This window comes from Mus caroli, chromosome 11, assembly GCF_900094665.2.
Source record: "Mus caroli chromosome 11, CAROLI_EIJ_v1.1, whole genome shotgun sequence".
NCBI classification, from domain to species: domain Eukaryota; kingdom Metazoa; phylum Chordata; class Mammalia; order Rodentia; family Muridae; genus Mus; species Mus caroli.
Genome location: NC_034580.1, coordinates 975,622 through 998,233, shown reverse-complemented (window position 1 = coordinate 998,233; position 22,612 = coordinate 975,622). Strand labels below are relative to the sequence as shown.

At 46.2% G+C, this 22,612-nt stretch overlaps 2 protein-coding genes and 1 pseudogene across 3 annotated transcripts in view; 2 read left to right on the top strand and 1 right to left on the bottom strand.

Moving 5' to 3' along the window:
* Positions 1-16,357, bottom strand: part of Sf3a1 (splicing factor 3a subunit 1) — a 23,128-nt gene extending 6,771 nt beyond the window's left edge. Inside the window, exons 1-7 of the mRNA XM_021176379.2 lie at positions 16,175-16,357; positions 14,257-14,378; positions 8,479-8,686; positions 7,289-7,546; positions 3,997-4,071; positions 1,497-1,647; positions 541-728 (exon numbers count right to left, since the gene is read on the bottom strand). Coding sequence (XP_021032038.1) covers positions 541-728; positions 1,497-1,647; positions 3,997-4,071; positions 7,289-7,546; positions 8,479-8,686; positions 14,257-14,378; positions 16,175-16,237 — 1,065 coding nt within the window. The 5' untranslated portion in view covers positions 16,238-16,357. The remainder of the gene's footprint in view (positions 1-540; positions 729-1,496; positions 1,648-3,996; positions 4,072-7,288; positions 7,547-8,478; positions 8,687-14,256; positions 14,379-16,174) is intronic.
* Positions 14,522-15,036, top strand: LOC110304947 (annotated as a pseudogene).
* Positions 16,315-22,612, top strand: part of Ccdc157 (coiled-coil domain containing 157) — a 20,159-nt gene continuing 13,861 nt past the window's right edge. Inside the window, exons 1-2 of one of the 2 annotated variants that reach the window (XM_021176762.2) lie at positions 16,494-16,567; positions 18,474-18,603. Coding sequence is in view for 1 of the 2 variants with exons in the window: in XM_021176761.2 (XP_021032420.2) it covers positions 16,337-16,567 (231 nt within the window). In the remaining variant the exon portion in view is untranslated. Of the gene's footprint in view, positions 16,568-18,473; positions 18,604-22,612 lie in introns of both variants that reach the window. The other variant, XM_021176761.2, reaches the window with a different exon arrangement.

Genomic DNA, 22,612 nt, shown 5'->3' with positions numbered 1-22,612 from the left:
GGGGAGAAATACAGGAGCCAAGTCAGCGCTAAATGGTAGCTGCCCCCAGAGCAATGCTGGGAGAAGGAGAAAGAGTCAATTCCCACAGACACTGGGGCCCTTTCTTCTCAAGCTGTACACAAATTCTTTCAGAGTGGGGAAAGCAGCTTGGCTCAGGATTCTGTGCTATTGGAGGGCCGAGCTGGAAGGGTTAGAAACGTCTGAAAGGATGTGTAGGCTACATTTAGACAAGCTTGGGAACTAGTGATCCTTTAGGCCTAAGTACTAGAAAGGCATCAAAGCACAGGGTGGTAAGATTCCCTAGCAGGGCTGTTGGAGGGTGGCTTGAGACCAGGGACGCTGAGCCAAAGGGAAGGCAATAAACCATGCAAGGCTGGCACCACTCTCAGATGTTTCCCATGACTCAATCTTTGTTTCTGGAATTGGAAAGAAGCGATGGGCTGCCTGGGCTTGAACAGTTGTAAGGCGTCTCCCGAGTTCACTACCTTTTGAGCTTTGGCTCCAGGAAAAAGGTCAAGCTAAACCTCCCTAGTAATTTACCTCATCCATGTCCTGTACTTGGGTATCCTGGTCCAGCTGGGAAGGAGTCTCCTCGGCCTTCTCCTGATCTTCCTCATCTGACTCAACCTCCATCTCCACTTCCTCGCTCTCCCCAAACTTCTCGTAGCGCTCCTGAATGAGGATCCGAGCTCCCAGCTCCTCTGGTGTTGTTGGTGGTGGGAAGTTTCCTAAAAGGGGTAATGCAGGGTGAGAAGCACTCAGGGTTGGCTATGCTACAATCAAACAGCTTTGAGTCCAACACTTGGAGGGCTAAGACAAGTGGACTTTCTGTGAGTTTGTCACCAGCCTGGTTTACACATCAAGTTCTAAGACAGCCAGGGCTACATATAGTCCCTGTGTGATGGCTATTCTTCGTTGTCAACTTGACTACATCTGGAACTATCTAAAAACCCAAGCAGCTGAACATGTGATCTGGGCCATACCTGCTAGGGCAGCCTATGTCCAAGGACATGGAAGGAGGCTTTTGCTTTTCACCCGCTTGCCCACCCTCCTGCAAAGTTTACGTATCCTGCTGCTGAAACATTCTTTCCCTAGTTAGGTTTCCAATGAAGACGAGCTGAGACATCCAGCCTTCTGTCCCTAGATCACAGCCTATAAGTCCCTCTAGTCCTCTTCTTATAGACACAGATTCATTCTCTGAGTTCTGTTCCTCTAGAAAACTCTAACATAAGCTGTCTCAAAACAAAGAGAAGGAAAAAGGCCACCCTTATGTCTGTGAGCTCCCCAGAGGCTGCACAACTGTCTCATTTCATCACCTATAGGATATCAGAGCCTAACATAGTAATAAGCTGTTGAATTGCATTTAACTTGGGCAAATGAAGCCCTCTGAAATAGAGGGAAACAAATATTAATAAAGCCCAGTGTCTGATTCTGCTGCTCCCTGGGACCTTTAGGGTTCTGGCTCCCACCTAGAGGCACTCTCTTGCCAGACCAACCTTGCTCATTGGGTTGAAAATCCACTGTCTCCACCACCACAAAATCATGCCAGTCAATCTGAGCATAAGCTACTCGCTCCTTCTCTTTCTCTTCTTCTTCCTTCTTCCTCTCACGTTCCTGAAATTTGGCCCATTCTACTCGGTAACAAACCTATGGAGACAGGAAATAGCACCTACAATGAGGCTTCATGGTATCTTTCCCATGGAGTTGTACCCCCTATATTCACAAGGGGAACTTCCACCAGAGTTAGAAAAGGATTCTGTGCTCGCAGCAGCAAACTTCCTTGCAGTAAATATGCATGAAAACCTAGTAACTGGTACTGTAAACCTGGTCACAAGTTAGTGGCTACTGCAAGTGGCTGCACAGCATTGGCCCTAGGGGAAACCAATCATATCCCCCCAACCCCTGCCCTTCGTTTTGTTTTTTTTTTCTTTTGTTTTCTTTTTGCGAGGTGATCATGTTGTTACAGTGTTCAAAGTTTATATATCATGATTAGTTCTCAGCAGAGAAACTTCTTACATCCTGTGGCAGTCAATGCAGAGACTCCTGCTGGAGATAAATGACAGTGGTATGCTCAGTGCAACGGGACATTCATATTACCCTTTCCTTGGTGCAGTGATCATTTGTACAAGAGAAAATACAAAGTGTGTAAGAGGGGCTGGAGAGATGGCTCAGCAGGTAAGAGCACTGACTGCTCTTCCAAAGGTCCTGAGTTCAAATCCCAGCAACCACATGGTGGCTCACAATCATCCATAATGAGATCTGATGCCCTCTTCTGGTGTGTCTGAAGACAGCTACAGTGTACTTACGTATAATAAATAAATAAATCTTAAAAAAAAATGTGTAAGAACCAGAAGATGGGAGCTATGCAGAAAGTCAGCTTCTGTCCCACACCCCAGCTGTGCAGCTGTGGCTACCCGCACAACATGAACCCACCAGCAGGTCATCAAAAATGCCATCCCTCCTTGAGGGACTGCGGACTGCTGGCCATTAGGGGTGGCTTAGGTTAAGGGTGTCATATTCTTCAGTGGTGTAGTCCCTGATAAGTGGGCCACGCTCCAGTAAATGTCTCATCCCGTGTTTGTGTAAACAACTCTTCACTAAACTCAGTAGGTCACTCTCTGTCCCCCAAAAGATGGCATAAAAGTAGGAAGGGGAGTGGAAGGTGCAGAGGAAAATGAAAGAAAACAAAGGGGGAGGGGCAAAGACATCTAAAAATCAGTATTTATATGTATGAAGCTGAAAGACTTTTTTTTTTTTTATTTCTTTATTATATGTAAGTACACTGTAGCTGTCTTCAGACACTCCAGAAGAGGGCGCCAGATCTCATTACGGATGGTTGTGAGCCACCATGTGGTTGCTGGGATTTGAACTCCGGACCTTCGGAGGAGCAGTCGGGTGCTCTTACCCACTGAGCCATCTCACCAGCCCTGAAAGACTTTTTGAGGGGGTGGGGAGGGCTTTGGGTTTTTTTTGAGACAGGCGCTCCTTCTTTAGCCCTGAGTGGCCTTGAACTTGTGAATCTGTGGTTGGACTAGGGACTAGGTTGGACTACACCTGGCAAACATTTTAAAAAATTTAAAAAGAAAACCTGGAACCTCTAAAAGCAGCCCCAATCTGAGAGTCTTTTTTTTTTTTTTTTTTAAGATTTTTTTTTAAAAAGATTTATTTATTATATGTAAGTCCGCTGTCATCAGACACTCCAGAAGAGGGCGCCAGATCTCGTTACGGATGGTGGTGAGCCACCATGTGGTTGCTGGGATTTGAACTCTGGACCTTCGGAAGAGCAGTCGGGTGCTCTTACCCACTGAGCCATCTCACCAGCCCCCCAATTTGAGAGTCTTGAGAAACCACTGTCTCAGTTAAAACCAAGCAGCACCAACATGCCTACTCAACTGTGAAAACCTGGTGACTTCAAAAGGAATCTATCACCCTATCATCCAGGGATCTGCTTGAGAAAAGGGTTTTCTGCCTAGAGGAGGGAAGAGAAAGTAGCTAAAGCTTCTGGAGAGAACACAGGAGACACCCACACAAGGCTTTTCTCCTCAGCACCCCAGGCCTAGGATCAGGCTGACCATCCCTCCTTGCCTGAGACGCTTGGTGTTTGTTTTAGAGGTGTTTCTAGTTTTGGAATATCTGCATAGACATGATAAATTAGATTAGATTAAACCCCAGGATGGAACTCATGTCTAAACCTGAAAGGCATTACATACAATACGTACATATTGTACTTGATCTCATGCACAGCCTGAAGGTTAATTTCATATGACACCGGTGTACCTGCATTTTGGAAGTGACCCATCACATGAGGTCAGATGTGGGATTTTGCGTGTCTGGTGTCATGTAGATGCTCACAAAGCTTCAGATTCTGGAGTGTTAAAATGTTCAGATTAGGGAAAGTCAACTCGAACTGCTTCAAAGATGGCTTCCAAACAAACACAAAACCCACACAAAGAGAACCCCTGCATGGTTGCTGGTAATAGGAAATTCTGTGTTTACCTGGTCCAAAACTTCTCGAGGATTTTCAGCCTCTTTCTTGAGCTTTGAAAATAAGCCTTTGGGTGGAATCAAGATCTGAAAGAGGATGAGAACAACTGTCAATACATCACACAGGATCTAAGACAAAGAGGCTGCCTTGCTGGCCCATCCCATCAAAGGACACAAGAGATGGATCCCAGCTCCACCTGTGCAGCTTTTAGGCAAGGTAACAATTAGAACGTGCTTTTCCTTCTCCAATGTTGATGCTACCACTTAAGAAAGCACCTTTAGAGAAAGCCATTTCCAGGACTCCCAGGAAAGTACTTAAACCATAGGCAGGTTTCCCTAAACAGGCTGTTATAGTTGCTTAAGTGACACTGATGTACCCTTATCATTTTGAAAATGAAAAGTCCTCTGTCCCGTTCAGGACCGCAGCTACCTCTTCCCCTTCTTCCCAGTATTTCTATACCCTTTACCCAGAGTAGCTATCTCCACCTGACACACAGGCTCCACACCTGTATTCTCCTACCCACTAAGAATCTCCATCAAGACAGACTCCTGTCTTCTCACTGGTAGAACTACAAATAATGTGTAACGTGCATTTCCCGAGGAATGGAACACTGACTGTCTTTATTCTAGCAGCCATTCCAATCCTCCCAGTTCCACTCACAAAGCAGCACAATTTTACCTTGCCCCTCTTTGGATCCCTACCCTTAGAATCTATCTGGTAGAACAGCTTTCTCCAGTGCCTCTCCAGTGCCAGTCAGTTATGAGTCAATGCCAATAGCCGAAGTCAGAGGATGAAACAAAAAAGTAACAAAATAGAGATGAGAACTTCTACTATGGAAGCAGCTCAAATTGAACCTAGGCCATCCTTAGAACTGATATGGGTTAAAGAGACAGCAGCAGCTAGAGCAGTGCCTGTTCTTCAGGACTGTGTTTGATTCTCAGCACCCACATGGTGGCTCACAAACATCTATAACTACAGTTCCAGGAGATCTGATAATCTCTTTCAATTACATGGCCCCACACACAAGTGGTGCAGAACAACTCATACACAAAAAATACAAATAGATACAACAACATTTAAAAATCCACAACCCTGAGGCTGTGTACTTTAGAATCCTGTGGCTGTAGCTTTCGGTCATTGCTTTACTGCTCTACCTGATCCTAGATTTGGTCATTCTCTAAAAACACATTTTTGTTTGTTTGTTTGTTTTTTGAGACAGGGTTTCTCTGTGTAGCCCTGGCTGTCCTGGAACTCACTCTGTAGACCAGGCTGGCCTCGAACTCAGAAATCCCCCTGCCTCTGCCTCCCAAGTGCTGGGATTAAAGGCGTGCGCCACCATGCCTGGCAAAAACACATTTTAAAATACTTCTAACTTTATTCTTCAGAGACAGTACTTACAAGTCCTTTCAACTTAAATCTCTAACAGATGTAGGCCATTCCACTAAAAAGAAAAACAAGAAAAACATGCCACTGGTAAACCTACACCAGGTTGAGTAGCCTTTGTAACATATCAAACATTTTATTGTTAAAAGAGAAAGTCTCTCAAAGAGCTCAGGCTGGCCTCGAACTCCTAGTACTCCTCAATCTTCATAGAACTTAAATTACAAGTGTTAGCTACTGTATCCAGCTCTCTGACAAATTTGAAATGTTAGATTACTGTATCCGATTCTTTTTTTAAAAGACAGTTTCAGTCTGTAGGCAAGGCTGTCCTAGAACTTACTATGCAGCACGAACTAGCCTTGAACTCAGTGATCCTCCCTCATGAGTGCTGGGATTTCAGCAATCAGGAGGTAGAGGCAGGCAGACAGATCTCCCTGAGTTCAAGACCAGCCTGGTCTACGGAATGAAACCACACTATAGGAGGAGACCCAGTCATTTGACAAACAAACAACAACAACAACAAAGAGTGCTAGGACTAAAGGTGTGCACCACCATGCCTGGCTTGCCGTGTTGATTCCTGACTGCAGCAGTGCGACCTAGGGTTGAGAGTAAAGAAAAGTGCCAGCTCTCCAGGCCCAGCTCTGCAGCACCCGTGTGACTCCAGGCAGGATAACTGAGAACAGTGGCTGCTGTACACATTATCAGGGCCCTTGGGAAGATGTTGCACATGTGTCTTCAATGTTAGTTGATTCATACTGAACTTTTTCTCATATAAGTTACTCCATAGGATAAAGACAGCCAAGACTTGAATCTCAGCAACACTGCTTACAAGCCTGAGACCAAGCAATCATGAATGATTTCACACTTCATCCAGTTTTGGTCTCTTTTTCCTTAAGAACAGTGCTGAACCCAGCACCTTATGCTAGGAAGCAACTCTACCACCGAGGAAGAACCAGAGCCCCATGAAACCATCGCTCTTCGCTGGTTTCTGCTTGTGAATGTTGAAGAACGCCACTTTAAAAGTTCTGTGAGAATTAAAGTAGGTAACAGTTAAGAGCTTGCTTCTCGGGCCATGGAGCAGACAAGTGGCAATGCAGACACCTAAAAGCAGATAGGGCTACCTAGTCTTGTCACACAGCAAATGACCACCTAATAACAGCAGTTTAGAAACACGTCTCTTCAATACCAAGAGGTATTTAAAGAGATAACAATATAAGCTGGGTGTGGGGACCCATGCCTTTGATCCCATAGACAAAAGGATGTCTGAATTTGAGGCCAGACTGGTTTACAGAGTGAGTTCAAGGGTCAGTCAGGGTTAGGGTTATACAGTAAGACACTGTCAAGAAAAGAAAGAAAGAAAGAAAGAAAGAAAGAAAGAAAGAAAGAAAGAAAGAAAGAAAGAAAGAAAGAAAGAGAGAAAGGGGGGGAGAGAGGGGAGAGGGAGAGGGAGAGGGAGAGAGAGAGAGAGAGAGAGAGAGAGAAAATAAAGATTTAAGGCACACTTTTAATCCCAGCACTCAGGAGGCAGAGTCAGGTGGTTCTCTGAGCTTGAGGCCATCTTAGACTACAAAACTAGTCCAAGACAGCCAGAGCTGTTACACAAAGAAAACCCTGTCTCAAACAAAACAAAACAAAAAGATTTAAAGCCAATGAGATGGTTCATAGGGTAAAAGCACTTGCTATGGAAGCCTGAGAGAACTGAAAGCTGTTTTCTGATGCCAAGCAACCTCCATGGCACGGCACAAAAGCACCTACACACTCGCACTTTCTCACACATTCGCAAATATATAAAAGCGTTTTAAATCAAAACTTTACATTAAGCTGGGATTCATATGTCACACAAAGCAAATACCCTTGTTGACAGAGTGGATGCTGCATACCCAGTCGTGAGATACTATACCACCCTGGACCCAAGCCCAGCACCTTGGTATACTGCTCCACCAGCTTTGTGAAGTAGTTGAAGAGGCTGTGCTGGGGTCGGAGAAAGTCAAACTGGTAGTTGCGCTGCTCTTTCTGCATCAGCTGGGTCAGAAACTGGCGCCCATTCCTGGCCACAAACTGAGCTGTCAGCTTCACTACATCCAGATCGAAGGCTGAGATGGAGGGGGGATCAGCGATGAACTCAAACTCAGGAGGGGGCTCCTTCGGCACTATGGTCTCTTGGATCACCTGGGCTTGGACCTAAGACAGAGAGTACAGAGCAAGAACAGAAAGGCGTAACTCTGGTGAACAACTAACTCTGAAGCACAACAGCCAGACTCGGAAGTGAGGATATCACTGGAACTTGCTAGAAGATTGGCATCACTGTCTCACCCAACTGTGCCTCAACTCCCTAATCTGCTTCAAGTGAGACAGTCTACAGCTCTACTCCAGTCCTGACATCAGAGGTTTAAAGAGGTGGCAAATATATAGGAAATCAGAGGTAAAATATGACTTAAGAGGCTGGAAGTACAGTAAGGTCCATGTGTGTAGTGATTCCTACTGCAAAAAATTCCATTGATGACTTCCAAGAGAAGCAGGAACCTGCACAGGCACTGTGAGTGCTTTTACACACGAGGAAAGCCACAGCAGCCTCAGGCCCTACAAGCAGCAATTGCAATGCAAGGCTTCAAACATGACTTCAACTTTTATTTCTCACAGCCAAATAAAAGGTTGCCTTTTCCACAGAAGTCTGAGAAAGGTGCAAAATGATGAGACCAGGCCAGTTCTACCCAGCAGACAAACGCACTGGTTCTCTGACTTAACCGACACTCTTGACCGTCAGTACTCCTGGGCCCCAGCACCAACTGGGCATTGGAGCAGCCCCAACAGAAGGGAAGGAATGGCACAAGGCTACATCACCTCCTTCAGCTCAGCTGGGCCAAAAGGTTGCTCCTACACTACAATTAAATTAACCCTCACTCCTTGGGTCAATAAATCATAAGCCTTGGTTAAACAGTTGTTCTGCTGGGCTCTTCACAACCTGAGCCTGGAGGATAGAGCTTCACAACCAGTGTTCAGAAGCTTCTAGAAGCTGACGGTAACTTTATTTCTGCCCATGGTGGTTGTGATCGCGCACAGCAGAGATAATTATGCCCGCCCACTAACCCACAAAGAGAGGCTGGACTGCAAACCTTCTGGGGCAGCTGCTGTTGCGTAGCTTGCTGCTGCTGCTGCATAACCTTGGGGATGGCAGCTGAGGGCTCCTGAGCCTTCCCCTCCTTGAACTCGCTGACCTTGTGGCGGTAGTAGGCATGGTAAGGGTCATTGGGATTTAAGAAATTGAACTTGGGATTGTTGATCTCATTCTGTCGAATCCTAGCTTCAAATTCAGGCCCATTTCTGCAAAAAATTAAAATGAGATAAACAACATAGCAAAGAATGAATTCACTTGGGAGGCAGAGGCAGCTGGATTTCTGAGTTCAAGGCCAGCCTGGTCTACAGAGTGAGTTCCAGGACAGCCAGGACTACACAGAGAAACCCAAATCTCCTTCTATTTCAACATCTGTGCCACCACCCACTCACCAAGCAGTCCATGCCTCAGGATAGGAGAGCTGCTCTGGAGCACTGAGGAAGCTGTTTGTTTCTTGAGCATCAAGGAATCAGTCGGTACCACCAGCCAGTGTGGGCCTGGCTGCTTCCACCACAGCCGTTCCTTGGCTCCCCCGCCACTTCTATGATACCCACAATCAGCTGAACAACTGCTTAGTTCTTGTAATAAAACACTTCTTCTTTGGCTAAGAATGCAGCATAATTGTAGCGTGCGTATCTAAGGTTGACAAGGCCCTGGATTGGGTACCAAGCTCCATAAAAACAAAAACGATAAAAACCTTGAACAGCTAGTAAAGTATTAATGTCTTGCCCAAGTACTGCCTAAAGTAACTTCATTTATGTCTGGGAGGTTCACGAAGGAAAAACTGCTCTGCAAGATTTCTATCTTCTGTATATATCCTGGATGAGGCCACAGTGTGGTGGCTGAGTGCGTAAAGGTCCTTGCTGACATGATGGACACTCTGAGTTCTGGTTCAAGTTGTACTGTCTGATCCATGTGTATGTGTCCATGTCATGCACACATACCGGTATATACCCACACTAAAGAAATGCCGTACTCCAGGATAATGAAAATATGTTTGGAGAATCCTGATTTTTAGGGTCCCAGTGGATATAACTCAAGAACCATAGTTTTTTCTCTTATTTGTTGAGATACAGTCTCCCAAGTCCAGGCTAAGGACTGGCCCTGCCAGGATTGCCTGCCTTTACTTCTAGGTGCAGTTAAGTGTGCCACCAAATCCAGCTCCAAGGATCACACTTGCTAAAAGGCACATAAGTCTTAAAAAGACACTAGATACCTTCAAGTTTCTTGTTCACTACTTTTTCCCATATGTCAAATGTGGCTAATACCACTTTTCCTCTGTATCTTCAAATACTGAAAACATTTACTTAAGTAGTATTTAAGGAGATGCTCAAGACTTTTTGAATACAATGGTCTGCAAACACAGAGGGCAGCTACCACTGTGTAGCTTAGAAGGGGCAGTTCCACCAACACTGGAGATGACTGGCCTATCAGGAGATGCCCTGAGGGCTTCCCCTGATTCTCTGGCCTGAAGCCTGCATTCAGAGGTGCCCCAAATATACCAAGCCAAGGTTCCAGGGACTAGTGACAGATAGGCTACGCTTTCTTCAGACTTTCAGACCCATGGTTCTGTCAATTAAGCAGAGCAGAAGACAAGATGCAGGCAACTTTATGGTTAAGATTAGCCATCACAACAGATCCATGGCACAGACTGTGCAAGCCTTAGCCTCTAGCAAGTTCTGGTCCCACCCTGTAGCGTGACTAATACCATGAGGTCTCAATCTGACTGTGCATCAGTCCAATTAGAACCTCCTGCTTTGGGAAGAAGCATTTTCCTACCTCCCTATGTAATGTAAACCATACACAAGCAGGATGGATACAGCTCTGGGTCCTGCCACATCAGGTCCATGCCTGGAGGTCTGGTTTGTCTCTTGCAGTACTGCCTCCTAAGCCATGGTCTCTACACACCAGGGAACACTTAAAAAGATGATGAGAAGGCAGATGTACTTATTCCAAGAAATTTCAGTGCTCTAAGTTGGCTTACTGTTAATTTTAGAATTAGATCCTCTAACACAAGAGACAGATCTCAGCAGAAGAGCCTGACTCTAACTCAGCCCAGCTGGCAGGGCTTTTTGAAGGTAATTTCCAATCTAGCTTTCTGAAAGGAAAATGCAGGAATGGGAAGACTCATCGACAGAGAAAAAGCTCCTTTTACGAAGTCAGACTTAGCTGTAGATACCCACTGCCTGCCTCCTGAGTATGTGGCCTACCAGAGGAGAGACCTGAATACCAGCTCTCTCAGACCAAGATTCTGGCCTGTCCCTTCACTATAAAACATGCAAAAGCAAGATCTGAATATATTTGTAGTTTCTGAGGGGGTGGGGGAAAACATATGTGTTTATGCTCACATGGAGACCAGAGGCCAACAGTGAGTAGCCTGTACAGTAACATTTTCATTCTTAGTCTTTGATACAGGGTCTTACACTGAACCTGGAACTCACCATTATGGCATGGTTAGGCAGGCTGGCCAACCAGCAAGCTCCAAGGAGTGGCCTACCTTTACTCATCAGGGCTGGGGACAGACAGACAGACACCCACACACACATACAGGCGCACTCACACACCCTCCCCCCCCACTCCCAAGCTTTTCTGTAGTTGCTGGAGACTCAAGCTCAAGTCCTAATGCTTGTGTTGCAAACATCCATGGAGTCATCTCAAGTTTAGATTTTTAGAATCCCTACAAAAATGATCACCATGATCATCTGGAAACATGGTGAGATTTTTACACTACTAGAAATAGAAATCACATGGAGAATCTAGAGAAAGTACCCAAGGAGCTAAAGGGATCTGCAACCCTATAGTTGGAACAACATGATGAACTAACCAGTACCCCGGAGCTCTTGTCTCTAGCTGCATATGTATGGAAAGATGGCCTAGTCGGCCATCACTGGAAAGAGAGGCCCATTGGACTTGCAAACTTTATATGCCCCAATATAGGGGAATGCCAGGGCCAAAAGAATGGGAATGGGTGGGTAGGGAAGTGGGGGGCAGTATGGGGGACTTTTGGGATAGCATTGGAAATGTAATTGAGGAAAATATGTAATAAAAAAATATTAAAAATTTTAAAAAAATTAAAAAAAAAGAGCATTCATATAAAAAAAAGAATAATAAAAAAAAAAAAGAAATAGAAATCATATCCTATACATGGAAACACACACTCACTCTATCACTAAATTACACAGCCAACCCATTTATTTTTTTTTTTTTTTGGTTTTAGCTTTGATTTTATAGACCAGAGTGGCCTTGAACTCACAGACATCTACCTGCCTCTGCCTCATACATTATGGGACTTGAAGGTATGTGCCATGACTGGCTACAATCCACTTCGTTTTCCTTTTCTAGAAAAGAAAAGAAAAAAGAAAGAAGAAAAAAGAAAAGAAAAGAAAAGAAAGAGAAAAAGAAAACTGACTCTGTGTAGGCATGTGTACATGAATGTGTATTCAGATTCTATAAGTTGTGGGGTCCTGGGAGCCAAACTTAGGTCCTATGTAGGACCTATGTAGGAGCAGAAAGCGGCCTTAACTTCTGAGCCGCTTCTCCAGCCCCCATTTCCTGTCATTAAAACAGGGCCCACTGTGTTGCAAGGCTAGTCTCTACCTTCCAATAGTCCTTTCTAGCACCAAGATTACAGGTATGTATCACACCATGCCCAGTAATGAGTATTTATTTTTAAGAGAACTTAGTTGTGGTTTTTTTATTATTATTTTATTTATTTTTTATTTTGGGGGGCTGTGACAGCAGGATAACACAATTATAAAAAGCTACTTGGGAAAACTGCTTGAGATGTTTCTAAATGCATGCTTGTGTGCACCCGTACAGAGGCTGATGTCCACTGTCTTCCTCGGTCATTCCCTGCCTTATTTTATTTAGATTTATCTGAATATTTATTTCAGATAGGGTTCATGCATCTCCAGCTCACCTGAAATGCTATGAAGACCAGGGTGGCCCCAAACACAGAGATCAACCAGCTCCTACCTTCAGAGTACATGAATACACTGGCCCCACCTTAGTTTTTGAGGCAAAAGACAAAAGCTCTCTCACTGGACATGAAGCATAGCCATTTGCTCCAGGAATCTGTGTCTCTATTTCCCAGTACTGAGGTTACCAGACGGAGTCACTGCTCAATCTCGCTTTACCATGGGTACCCGTGGAGTATACACCACGGGATCCAAACAAACTCAAGCTCTTGTACTCAACACCTGACTGAACTAGCTGTCTCCCCAGGCCCTGAAGCTTTCAATGCTCTCTTAGCCGGTACTGTTTCACACAGAGTTCCTTCTAAAGAAACCTTCTAGCCGGGCATGGTGGCGCATGCCTTTAATCCCAGCACTTGGGAGGCAGAGGCACGGGGATTTCTGAGTTCGAGGCCAGCCTGGTCTACAGAGTGAGTTCCAGGACAGCCAGGGCCACACAGAGAAACCCTGTCTTGAAAAACAAACAAACAAAAACCAAAACAAGAACAAAAAAGAAGCCTTCTATAAGGGAAAGACAGTGTTCAAACTCCTCTTACAGCTTCACCTACCAAGTGCAAACACTGGAAACAGTCTCAAAAGGAAACACATAGCCTGGGCACTGCAACCTCTCCATAGAGAGCATGCAGCATGAGAAAACGAAAAATTAGGAAATGTTTCCAATTTAACATGCAAAGAAAATCAAGACATAACAGAACTTGTCTAAAAAGGATGCCATGGTCAGAAGGGAACAGCTAATGGTGACAACAGCTGACAGGAGCAGTCCTCACAGTAAGATCGCACTTCTTCATTATGCAACAGCCTTTCCCCAATTATTAGCATCACAGGAGAAAGGGGCAAGGCATTAGGGTTATTATGAAATATTAGCCAATCACACACAACACTCAATGCCCTATCGTGAGGCATCTTTTCAGTGAAAATCCAAATTAATTAAAGTCTGTAAAGTGATCTGAACTCTCATGGAGTGCACAGTACAATTTATCAATCAGAATCTCTTTTGATGCTTCACTTTATTAGGAAGGTGGGAACAAAACAGTATTAAATGATTCAAGGTGGTGGGGATGCCCCCTAAAGGGAGTGACAAAGTGTGGGTCCTGGACAACACACGTCCTGTACACACTTCAAGGCCAAGAAGCTCTGCCATGTAAGAAGCAGTCTGGTTCAGGAAAAGCCAGAAATCCTGACTGACTGTGAAATCGCCTCATTTCTAAGTGTGGTAATAGAGTTTTCTCTTTTAAGGACTCTAAGAAGAAACTAAACATCTGCAGACTGGATAATGATGCTGGCTGCCAAAAGAATACTCTCTAAGTGCCCTAAGCCAGGAGACGTGCTGACCGCTGGAAGTCAAGGGGCCCTTAGAAGATGCCATCCAAGGATGCAGAAGTATGTGGGATGAGGAGGCTGTTCACCTTGCCTGGAAACTAGCTAACATGCTGAACAGCATGCTCTGGATTCAGCTGAGGCTCTGGGGAAGTCGTCCTTTCACAATGAGAATAATCAACTCCCCTCTTTTTCTTTCTTCAGGTTAGCACAGCATATGCACATCAGCAGTCACAAAGAAGCTACCAGGAATTTCCACAGGCTTAGTTTTGGAAGCAGAAACTCCTAGTGACTACACAGCTAGGCATGGCTTTCACTGCGATTACTGTTGTGGTATGTGGTATCTATCACCTACCTCACTGCTCTCCTGTGGTTTTGGAAGAAGTAAGGAGTCTAAGCCAGAGCCTCTAGAACTCCCCATGATGCCCCTGTGCTGCTTTAAAAGCCCTTTATGCTACAAGTTCCCTCTGTACAGAAGCAGCTGTTACCTGGCCACAAAACTGGCAGTCTTGTCGACGATGTTCCTGACCTCCGGAGGCGGGTAAATAATGCCGACCACTGGCTTGGACGGGGTGGGATCCTCCTTTGACGATGCTTCTTCTTCAATTGGCTGTGAAAACAGAGAAAAGGTAGTAAGGGCTTCAAGTCCCTGGCTCGGATTAGGCTATCATAAACGCTCCATGATACTACTGACAGGAACGTCTGTCCTGTAGACTGCAGACTCTCTTGGGCGGGGATGCAGTTAAAAACAAAACAGAGGCCTTCCTGGCCTCAGCCTTCTTCCTTGTGGTCGATGCCTTCTTCTCCCAGATAAGCAATGCCACTGACCGCCAAGTACCTGGTCATTGGCGACCTGCTCTTCTCAGCTCTCTGGACCTTCCTGTGGTTTGTTGGTTTCTGCTTCCTGACCAACCAGTGGGCAGCCACCAAACCTCAAGATGTCTGGGTGGGAGCGGACTCAGCTCGGGCAGCCATCACCTTCAGCTTCTTCTCCATCTTTTCCTGGGGTGTGCTGGCTTCCCTGGCCTACCAGCACTACAAGGCTGAAGTGGACGCCTTCATTCAGAACTGCGTGGATCCCACCCCGGATCCCAACACAGCCTACGCCTAGCGCCTCCGTGGAAAACTACCAGCAACCACCCTTCACTCAGAATATGGAGACTACTGAGGGCTACCAGCCTCCCCCTGTGTACTGAGCAGCCAGGGACAAGAAGGCAGGGAAGGGGTGGTTGGGAGAGGGCCACCCCCCTACGCTGGACTTCTCTCAAGGGTTGCTGCTCAGAACGTAGTCCCTTGCCTGTTACAGTTGACAGCCAAAGAGTCCACGCCTTTCTGCATCCCAGCTGCAGCCAGACAGAGCACACCTGAAGTGCCCATGCCCAGCGGGGCTTCGCCGCCGCCCACCCAATCCTCAAGGGCATTTTTGAGAAGACGGTTTTGACTAGATCTTTTTATCCCCCACCATAGTACTGTAGATAGGACCCAGGGCTTGGATTTGCTTAACCAGCACAGCCATCCAGCTGTGTGCTCAGCTCCCTGTTGCTTTTAGTAACCCCGATCCCCTTCTCAGAAAGCCAGAAGCAGGTGCCCGTTAGTGCTACCATGTTTTTGACCCATGCTAGTTTCTCCACTGCTGGAGACCATGGGAGCCCCAACTCTTTTTCCCCAAAGCCAAGCTTGGGGATCCTCGTGCCTGTCTCCCCACGTCCTCACTCAGGTTCAGTAGCCAGCTCTCTGCTCACTGCTGTGTCTTCTGGGGTCACCACTGTGCCAACCGTCCCCTGGCTGCCTGCCTGCCAGCCCTGGGACAGGCAGAGGGACAAGATGCCATTTCCTTCTTTCTCCCGCTCCTGGCAGGAGGGACAGCATTTGCCTGGAGATAACACCCAGCTTTATGTAAATATCCCCAAGCAGCTGTTAGATACTAGTGGGGAGGGCAGGAACCCCTGCACTGAATGTATTGGAGACTTGGTGGGGATGCCCCTGCCCTCAGATTCTATAGACTAGTTTGAAGATGGAATAAACGGTTTTTCTCAAAAAAACAAAACAAAAACAAAAACAGGGCAAGTTTCCTCAACCATACTGTATTTACGCAGCCATTCCTAATCTAGGGGAAAGAACGGTTTGCCTGGCTCTCCTCTTTTTGAATGGAGGCTTCGTGGTTCACATAAGACCCCAGAGGAAACCGAGGGTGCAGGTCCGCACGCTGGTTTTAAAAAGTCCGGTTCTAGGGAGATCTTTTTCGAAATCAGAAGGCAACTCAGCGCGCTGACTCCTGGGACTTGCAGTCCCTCCAAGTCCTTCGGGGTGGCCTGAGCTTCCAGCAGCAGTGCCACAGCGCCCGCGCGGAGGGGAGGAACGAGGCCTCCAGCAGGCCTGCAAGCGGGGGAGCACGGGGCACGATACCTGTTTGGACTCAGTGGCTACAGGCGGCGGCGGGGGCACCGCCTGCACGGGTCCGGCCTGCATGACTGCGACGCTCAGGGCTGCCAGTCCGCCTCGGTGGCGACAACCGGTGCTACGACAAGGTTAAAGCTCACCACACGAAGTATCCAACTCAATGACAAGATGGCGGCGACCCAGAGAGAGAAGCCGCGGGGCCACTTCCGGTCCCGCCCTCTCGCCGTGTCGCACTTCCAGCCCCGCCCCGCCTGCACCTTGGCGCGGTACGCCGTTGCCAAGGAAGCGGCCTGGGCTCCCAACTCAAGAGTTGCGAGGCATTCTCGGAGCCTCAGACGCTCTGGAGGAAGTTCTGTGAGCCAGACAGACAGAGAGCTGAGGCTGCGACGCCGGAGACAGGTAAGCCATTCCACATCCTCTGACTCTGAACTTCCCTCCTGACTCTGGCCGGTTCCCGGACCCCTCAGCGCCCCACCCCTCGCCCCTGTTTCTTTCCTGTTTGACCTGGCATTTTGAAGATGCCATAGAGTCCCACTTACCTTTAGCCCCATTTTTTGGTTCAGCACCATCTCCTCTGCATCCCTCCTTACAGAGTCCAGGACATGGTGCTAACACCTTTAATTTCAGGAGACAAAAACAAAACAAAACAAAACAAAACAAGCAGATCTGAGTTCAAGGCCAGCCTGGGACAGAGCAAGTTCTAGATGGAGAAAAGCATAATTCAGGCGTAGTGGTACATACCTTTAATCCCAAGAGACAAAGCCATGCAGATCTCTGAGTTCAAAGTCAATCTACTGAGCAAGTTTCAGGACAGCCAAGCTTAGGCAGTGAGGGAGTTGGAAAACAGAAAGCTGGTAAGATAATAAAGGGGATCAGGTTCCAGCCACAGGAAGCAGAATTCTGCACTTTGGCTGCGTGGCTCTGGCTTTGGAGTCTAGAGTAGAAGGGATTACTGTGACAGTTGATGCTGCTTAGCTGGAGCTAAGAAATTAGCAGTGATTAAGAAGAGACCAGCATCACTGAGGTGACATCTTCTGGGAAGTGTTTTCTGAGAGCACAAAGAAGCTGTGTTCCAGAGATAGCCAAGGTTGTTGCTGCAGCTGGACTTGGCAGTATGTAAGAGTTACCCAGACAGTATTGGTTTGAAGGCATGAAGGTGTCATGAAGAGCAGCTGAGGCTTGGCACCGTGAGAGGCCAGGGAAGGCCATTAGTGAAGGTGCAGTTACAGTTACAGTTGATGGCCCAGGACTGAAGGGGTCATGCAAAGGAGTTGAGGCTTGCCCCATGAAGAGAGCCTATGAGAGGCTCTTGGTGAAGCCTAATTGCAGTGGAAGACCCCAGTGTATTAGAGATGCCAGTACCATAGGATGATAACCAGGAACAGCAGCAGCAGTGGACTGGAGTCAAGCAGAGCCTAGAGTGCTAGAGAGGGCAGAGCTGGAGAAGTGATGCCAGCCCTTTAGAGGATCCCCAAAAGATCATGTGTGGATCCCAGACATTGGAATAGAAGTTATATTAAGAAGCTGTAAAGTTGAAGTTGCCTTGGAGACTCCAAGATGTTAGAGATGCCAGCGTCATGAGAGAGATACCTGCCAAGGAAAGCTGCTAGCAGGGAGTGAGACCAGCCCAAGAGAATAACGTTTGTTGCTGCAGAATGCCAGATCTGCCAACAGCAGTCAACCAGGATGAAAGGAGCTGGAGATCTGAAGCGTGCTTTGACATTGGATGTGGAGACGTGGACTTTGGAGTTTGCCCAGCTGGTTTTCTGTCTTGCTTTGGTCCCAGTATTTTTGACTTTATATGGGATTACAGTTAAGAGACTGCTTGAATCTTAGAAGAGACTTTATTTATTTATCTATTATTTATATGAGTACACTGTCTTCAGACACCAGAAGAGGGCATTGGATCCCATTACAGATGGTTGTGAGCCACCATGTGGTTGCTAAGAATTGAACTCAGGACCTCTTGAAGAGCAGTCAGTGCTCTTAACTGCTGAGCCATCTCTCCAGCCCCTGGAATTTTTTTTTTGAACATTGCTGAGGCTGCTATAGAATATGGGAACCTTTGATGTTGGACTAAATGTATTTTGCATTATGCTGTGTTTAGGTATGGCCCCCATAGATTCATATGTTTGAACAAGCCTATGGGGGCCAAGGGAGTGGAGTGTGGTGGTTTGTATATGCTTTGCCCAGGGAGTGGCACTGTTAAGAGGTGTGTGCGGCCTTGTCGGCTGGACTAGGTGTTGCCTTGTTAGATTAGATGTGCCACTGTGGGTATGGGCCTTATTATGGGCCTTCCTTCTAGCCCCTTGGAAGCCTGTCTCCTGCTAGCTGCCTTTGGAAAAAGAAGTGGAACTCTAAGCTCCTCCAGCCCACATCTGCCTAGACTCTGCCATGCTCCTCCCTTGATGATACTGGACTGAACCTCTGAACCTGTAAGCCAGCTCCAATTAAATATCATCCTTATAAGAGTTGCCTTGGTCATGTTTTCTCTTTACAGCAGTAAAGCATTAAGACAGTCAGAGACTGGAAATCGCCATGTAGGTGGTTTTAGAGTTTCAAAAATGTTTTCTTAGTGGTGACTGAATCTCAGTGGGCAGGCTGGCATGGACTGCAGATGTGGCATTAGTTGTTTGAGAAAGGGGGACTTGAGGTTTGAACAGAGAGAAGGAAAGGTTCCAACCCTTCTTTGGGAATCAGGAAACATCAAATAACACTATTAGCTGCTGCCCCTTTCTTGATAAAGTTGGTTCCATTAGAGCCAGCGCCTGTGGGGTCACAGGTGCACGAGAAGTTACAGAGCAAGTCCATGTCATAGGCTCTTCCTCTTTCCACACTATGCATCTGCCTGTTCATACTGCATACTCTGTTTTTAAAGGAATCAATAGACAGTAACCTTGGATATTCTGTGTGCACTCATGTTTCTGGTGCTGATGATTGACCCAAGGCTTTATACGTCAAGCAAGTGCTCTACTGCCAAGCCATAAGTTCTGCTTACTTTTGAATATTCTTGATGTTTTGACCCAGACTCTCATGGGATTTGGTATCCAAGGTGGCCCAGGAAACAGATCAATACTTTTTGGCTCAGGAATTTAAAGTGCTTTACCTCCTGAATCTGCTTCTCCCTAGACTGGGGTTTCTTGCTTGCTTTATTTCCTTCATGGCCTTTCCAGGATGTTTCCTTTCATTGTTGCTCTCCCCATTGTCCCCACTTCATTCCTCGGGGACATAATCTCCTGGGCTGCACTATCTCTCCAGAGGCAGTTGCCAAGCCAACGCATGGGAGATATAAGTTAAGTGTGTTTGTTTGGATGTGAGTGTTATTCCTTGTAGGGAAACTCAGATGTACTTAGTATTCCTGAAGGATCTCTCTCCCCTCCTCCACAGTTTCACATATAGCCCAAGCTGCCCTTGAACTTGCACTCCTCCTGCCTTAGCCTCCTAAGTGCTAGGATTGCAGGCCTGTGTCACCATGCCCTGCCTGACCCTAGCAGGTAGCAGATGTTCCATCTTATTGTTGATGAACACAAAGCATTTAAGCCTCTCGCTGTACTTTAACCACTAGCCAGTCCCAAGTGGCCTTCAAGTATTTGAAATAGGGCCAGGTGTGGTAGTAAACATCTTTAATCCCAGCACTTGACAGGCAGAGACAGTGGATTTCTATGAGTTTGAGGCCACCCTGGTCTACATAGTGAGTCACAGGACAGCCAGGGCTATGTAGCGAGACATTGTTTCAAATCACCAAAAAAGTTATAAATTTCATATTTCATAATTGAAATATGTTCTGGTGCAAATTGAGATGTACCATGAGGTTCAAATAAACACTTGACTTGGTGGTTTAAAGGATATTAAAGAAAAGGTGAAAGGGCTGGGAGGTCTAGCTCAGTAAGTACAGTGTTTACCCAGCAGGCACAAACCAGAGTTCAGACACCAACATCTGTAGGATACGGTGGTGCACACCTATAATTAATTGCAGCACTTGGGAAGTACAGGCATAAGGATTAGAACTTGAAAGTCTTGAAAGTCATTCTCCTCACGGTCCAGGCCAGCCAAGCAGACTGCTGGTTTTTTGGGGTTTTTTTGTTTTGGTTTTTTGGTTTTTCGAGACAGGGTTTCTCTGTGTAGCCCTGGCTGTCCTGGAACTCACTCTGTAGACCTGGCTGGCCTCGAACTCAGAAATCCGCCTGCCTCTGCCTCCCGAGTGCTGGGATTAAAGGCGTGCACCACCAACGCCCGGCCAGACTGCTGTTTTGATTTTGTTTTTTTGAGACAGGATTTCTCTGTTTGAAATTCACATTGTAAACCAGGCTGGCCTTGAACTAGCTAGAATTGAAGGCATGGGCCATCATGCTCACCACCAAACTGTCTTTTTAAAATAAAAAGCTAGGCTGGAGAGAGAACTCAGCAGTTAAGAACATGGGTTGCTAATTCAGACAGCCAAACCTGAGTTCAATTCTGAGCCCTCGTGTCAGGTGGCTGAGCTGCCTGTAATATCAGCTCTGGGGGATCCAGCATGTAACACTCCATGGGCACTCACAAACAACACACACATACAAATAAGTAAATAAATAAGTAAATATAAATAAAATTAACTAATTGAAAAATGAATAGCTAGGCATAGTGATACATATCTTTAATCCCAGTACTTGGGAGGCAAAGGCAGGCAGATCTCTATGAGTTCAAGTTCAGCTTGGTCTATGTAGTGAGTTTCAAGCCAGCCAGAACTTCATAGTGAGAACCATAATATATGAAAATATTAATTTCATACTGAGTTCATGTTGAAATAATATTTTTATTTTTATTTTTATTTTTTTTTAAAAGATTTATTTATTGATTATATGTAAGTACACTGTAGCTGTCTTCAGACACTCCAGAAGAGGGAGTCAGATCTCGTTACGGGTGGTTGTGAGCCACCATGTGGTTGCTGGGATTTGAACTCCAGACCTTTGGAAGAACAGTCGGGTGCTCTTACCCACTGAGCCATCTCACCAGCCCCGAAATAATATTTTTAGTAATTTGTGCTAAATAAATTAAAGTCCCTTTCTAGTGCTTTTCTTTTTTTAAACAAAATCCTTTTGAAAAAGACTTATTTATACTAGTATGTGTGGGTGTTTTGCCAGCAGGCATGTCTGGCGACCACATGTGTACAGTGCCTGCAGAGATGAAACGGCGTCACATTGTCTGGAACCAGAGTCACAGATAAATGGTTGAGGGTGCTGAAACCTAACCTGAACCCTCTACAAGAGGCCGTCTCTCCAGCAGCTTCCTTTATACCCCTTCTGATGACCTGGCTTAGGTGAGGGAAAGTAGTATTTTAACTTACTCATCTTCATGACTAAGAACCTTAAAACTAGTAAGACATCTAGTCAGAGAAAAGAAAAGAAAAGAAAAAGAGAAAAGAAAAGAAGAAGAGAAAGGCAGGACTGGATCCACACACCTTTAATCCCAGCATTTGGAAGGCAGAGGCAGGTGGATTTCTAAGTTGGAGGCCTGGTCTATATGTCCATAGTGAGTCTCTCTCTCTCTCTCTCTCTCACACACACACACACACACACACACACACATAAACACACACAGAGAGAAAGACAGACAAACAGAAAAGCATAAAAATGTATTTTGCTGTGAGGGCTGAAAGCTGCTTCAGGTTACTGGCTGCTCTTGCAGAGACACAGGTTTAGTTCCCAGCACCTACATGTGGCTTATAGCCACGGGCAACTCTAGTTCTAGAGGATCCACAGTCCTCTTCTGACCTCACAGGCACCAGGGATGCACATGCAGGCAAAGCCTTCATAAATGTAACATAGAATAACAAAGACATTTCAAATGCTTTGTCCTAGTTACTGTTTTATTGGTGTGAAGAGACACCATGACCAAGGCAGCTTATGGAAGGATGCATTTATGCATTTACGGAAGGCTAGCTTACAGCTCCTGCAGATGAATCCATGATTATCATGGAGGCAGGCAGGCAGGGTGCTGGAGCAGTGGCTGAGAAAGATGCAGGCAGAGAGATAGAGACTGGGCCTTTTGAAACCTCAAAGCCTACCCCCAATGACACACCTCCTCCAACAAGGCCACACCTATGAGACAAGGAGAACATCGATTCATAAAAGCTGTCCTCTGACCGCCACACACGCATGGTCACACATGCATGTGGACATGCACACATGAACACGTTTGTATTAGTAAAGAGGTAACGTTTTTAAAAGGAATAAAATTGAGCAGGTCTATTTTGGTTTGTGGCCACACCACATCCTATCCAAACAGTTCCACTAACTGGGAACCAAATATATGGGCCTATAGGGACCATTTTCATCCAGACTATCACATTCTGCTGGGCGTGGTGGCACATGCCTTTAATCCCAGCACTCGGGAGGCAGAGGCAGGTGGATTTCTGAGTTCAAGGCCAGCCTAGTCTACAGAGTGAGTTCCAGGACAGCCAGGGCT